General features: G+C 31.1%; 1 protein-coding gene across 2 annotated transcripts; it reads right to left on the bottom strand.

The window, feature by feature from the left end:
- Window positions 1-2,217: 2,217 nt before the first annotated feature.
- Window positions 2,218-3,299, bottom strand: LOC120164860. 2 transcript variants are annotated; one of them, XM_039174509.1, is made up of 4 exons: window positions 3,211-3,299; window positions 2,866-3,069; window positions 2,608-2,787; window positions 2,218-2,438 (listed from the first exon to the last, which is right to left on the bottom strand). In XM_039174509.1, the coding sequence occupies exons 1-4, from the start codon at window positions 3,214-3,216 to the stop codon at window positions 2,394-2,396; spliced, it is 435 nt and encodes a 144-aa protein (XP_039030440.1). In that variant the 5' UTR covers window positions 3,217-3,299; the 3' UTR covers window positions 2,218-2,393. The 2 variants fall into 2 exon arrangements, with proteins under 2 accessions (XP_039030440.1, XP_039030432.1); XM_039174501.1 differs by having other exon boundaries at window positions 2,866-3,072; window positions 3,211-3,270.
- Window positions 3,300-3,491: the final 192 nt, after the last annotated feature.

Genomic DNA, 3,491 nt, shown 5'->3' with positions numbered 1-3,491 from the left:
TGATTTGAAGGAGGAAGAAAGTATGATACTATTTATCTGTACATTGGGCATTTAGTATATATGTCAGTATAATAAGGCTGCAAACCACTGAATTTGGTATTAAATATAACAATAGCAGAAACAAGTTAATGCACAATTAAGCATTCACGTGATATTGTTTCTCACAAAAGTACTACATAAATCATTGTCCTCTAGAAAATATCGTGAAAATTTTCACATTGATCTGCCGACAGCTGGAGATAAAGATGAAGAATGTTTTTTAAGTAATATTAAACAAGCTAACAAGATTATTAATAAAATTAATTTAAGTGATAAATAATTTAACATCGTTTAAATAAATTTCATGTTTGGAATTTTGTGTAGGCAAAAATTTCTCATTAGAAGAAACACTCATTAAAATTAAGTACACGACACGAGTCTATACCTTGAAAACTCAAAAAGACAATACAAAATAAGATAAAAAGATTAATAGATTCTAAAATTTGAAAAAGGATGACAATAAGTTTCATATAATTTGTTTGTTTTACTGGAAACATAAATATGACGCTCACCGTCATGCAATAGCCATGGGGATTGGATTTGACGCATCTGATTTACGTAATTCTGACTCAGGGATGGATAGAAGGAAAAACAAGTAAGTACACTCGTCTTAAAAAAAATAGATTCGTATATATTTTAGATGATTTTTATATTAATTTTAATATATAATATATATTTACTACCCCTAACATAAGATTTTATGCCGTTAACTCTTTATCAATATATATATACCCTAACATATATATTAATTTCAATTTATAATATATATTCACTACCTATAATTTTACAAGTTTGTCTCCTTTTAAAAATTTAATACCTAATATAAGATGTTATGCCCGTTAACTCTTTATCAATATATATATATACACCAAGAGAGGCAATCATATGTTGAGAGGGGGCGCATGCATGCAAAACCGACGTACTTTAACCGTTCTTTTGGTAAATGAAGAAAAAATAACAAATATAGTATTATTCACTTTAGTTCCTGGTAATATTTTTTACCGTATTATTAAACTGTAAATAAGGTTATTTATCTATTTTAAAAATATTATCCACATCTTACATCTTTCAATTATGATTACCTATTTGTTTGTTTAACATTTTTAAATATATTCGTTTAGTATTATGAATATATTCATTTATATATTTAGAAATGTTAATTAAAACAAACAAAATTAAATAGATTGAACTCACCTATGACCTATACAAAGGGATTAGGTGTGGTTGCCCCATTGTTAAAGGGGCACAGGTTCGAGTTCCTTTGTCAATCATCACTTTCTTTTTATCATTTTATTTGTAAGTTAAAAAAAGTGATAAAACTACGTCCTTAAGTTTCTTAAGCTCCAAAGTTCAATGTGTTAAATTTAATCCATACTTTAATCAATATTTAAAATAAAAAACACATAAAAAGAGAATCAAATAAAGGAGCTTATAAATGAGTTTATAAACGAACTTTCAAATGAGTTTGTTCGTGAACACTAACGAACAAAACACACTTATATTCGAAATTGTTCATTTATTAGATGAACGTAAAAATTTTACTCATCCTTGTTCATTCAACTCAATAAATGAAAATATGATTGTTATACAAATGATTCATAAAAAAAATTATCGAACATTTTATTCATTTACAACATATTAGAGAGGGGTTTAGGTTTGATCCTACTTATTAATGTAAATGTATTAGTCCTTTGTCACCATGCCAATAACTTGTTATTAAATCACCAGTTTATTACAGCTTCCCAAAAAAAATTAAAATTATATATTTTAATACGATGATTGATTTTGTTAATAAGATTATTTAATTATTTGACTGATATTAATAAACATAAAAAAAATCGAAGGACCTCATGTGTAGCCCGTGATGTTAGCAACAACCAGAAGGGAAAAAGCTGTGTAATTTGTCCAAGTTCCAAGCCTAAAGCGTGTGGGTTGATTCGTTTCCTTGATTTGCAAAACTGTTAAAAGAGTTTGGCCAAAAGTAATATTTCAGAGTTCCAAAATCAGATACAATCCCATGACTTGAAATTACATATTTACAAGAAAAAAATAACCATGTAATTCCAAAATCAAAATCAAAAGTGCAATTCCATTGTACTTCCAAAAGAATTACATATTTTCAATGGAAATCATCAAAAGATTGTCTTAAAAAGGATTTTAACAATTCTGCTCGTAGTTAATAACCTCACATGATAATTAATATAACAGTAATCACTATAATAATTATCATCTTAACCCCATGGCATTGTCCATTTACTATTTCTCAACATCTTAAACTATATTCACGTAATACTAATATATATCGGCTTTTAGAATGCAGTAAGCAAGGGGCGGCAGTGGCGGCTTCAAAATAATCAACTTGGGACCAAGCAGCAAGAGAAAAAGCACAACCCTTTCTTCTGCATCAAATTAAACGAAATGAAAAAAATGGAACTTTAATGTGTGACTAATGGTTGTATAAAAGGTAAAACACAATTATTACAAACATGGGGAACAAAGGAACAATGGTGGAGACTGGATATTGTAAGCTTTTTAAGTTTTAAAATTTAATGGAGTAGTGAAGCCTGCCTTTTTTGTTTTTGCGTAAAGCAGTTCAGGTGAGATTTTGTAAAGGTCTTCATCAACGGGGTTTGGAGTTGGCTTGGCCGTAGGATCGGGGTTTGGTTCTGTCCCTGCCGGTTGTTTCACGTCACCGGCCTCCCAGCTTTGCGTTTTGTCTTCTTTAACATGCGACTGTCGTACTTTTGTCTGCAAATTTCCATTCATTAATACTAAAAATAACCCATCTACGATGGCTTTGATTTGTTTAGTTCTTAGTTTACTTACCCTTTTACGAGGAACGACGATCATGGCAGGAGTAACAACATCGTTCTCAAAAAGATCACCGGCAACATATAAATCACGATCCTCGGAGCAATTGTAACGAAGCAATCCGGTTTGTCTAGCCGATTCGAAACACTGAGTAAAAGGAAGGTCGTTGTTCCAATCCCAGCTACCAAAAGCCGGAACATGGTTCCTTCTGTAATAATCCTGCTGAACACACAATCAAACTATGTTATCATATCCTTTAACCAACAACAAATGAAAGTACAAAGAACAAAACCAAAAATGGAACACACATGAAACTCAACTTGAAAGCATGGAAGGAAAAAAAGGACAGACTTTACTTACATCCATACTGCAGGAGAATCGAAATTTTGTGTCGTCTTTCCCTTGGTTTTTTTCTTCATTGTGTGGCCGTGGGAAGTCCAGCAATTTAAAGGGTGAAGTGAAAGGAAGCTAGGGTAAAAGTAGAGGTACGGGGGTGGGATCCAAAGCAATAATTTTTTTAGCTCAGGTAAAAAAGAAATATTAACCCTGACCAGATGAAGAAGTTTCACAGCAGGAGACACTAGGACAAAGAGGGTAAGGTAAGATAATTATAGGATGAAAGACAGATTAGTAAAACAGAG

Source organism: Hibiscus syriacus, unplaced genomic scaffold, assembly GCF_006381635.1.
Source record: "Hibiscus syriacus cultivar Baekdansim isolate YM2019G1 unplaced genomic scaffold, ASM638163v2 tig00002919_pilon, whole genome shotgun sequence".
In the NCBI taxonomy this organism is placed as follows: Eukaryota; Viridiplantae; Streptophyta; class Magnoliopsida; order Malvales; family Malvaceae; genus Hibiscus; species Hibiscus syriacus.
This window is presented reverse-complemented; position numbering and strand designations above follow the sequence as displayed.

Excerpts from the sequence above, each read along its gene's own strand:
- LOC120164860 (XM_039174501.1), bottom strand. Across the intron at positions 2,788-2,865 it reads TCGTCGTTCCTCGTAAAAGG|ACAAAAGTACGACAGTCGCA; the intron begins GTAAGTAAACTA and ends GGAAATTTGCAG. Across the intron at positions 2,439-2,607 it reads TTTACGCAAAAACAAAAAAG|AAGAAAGGGTTGTGCTTTTT; the intron begins GCAGGCTTCACT and ends AATTTGATGCAG.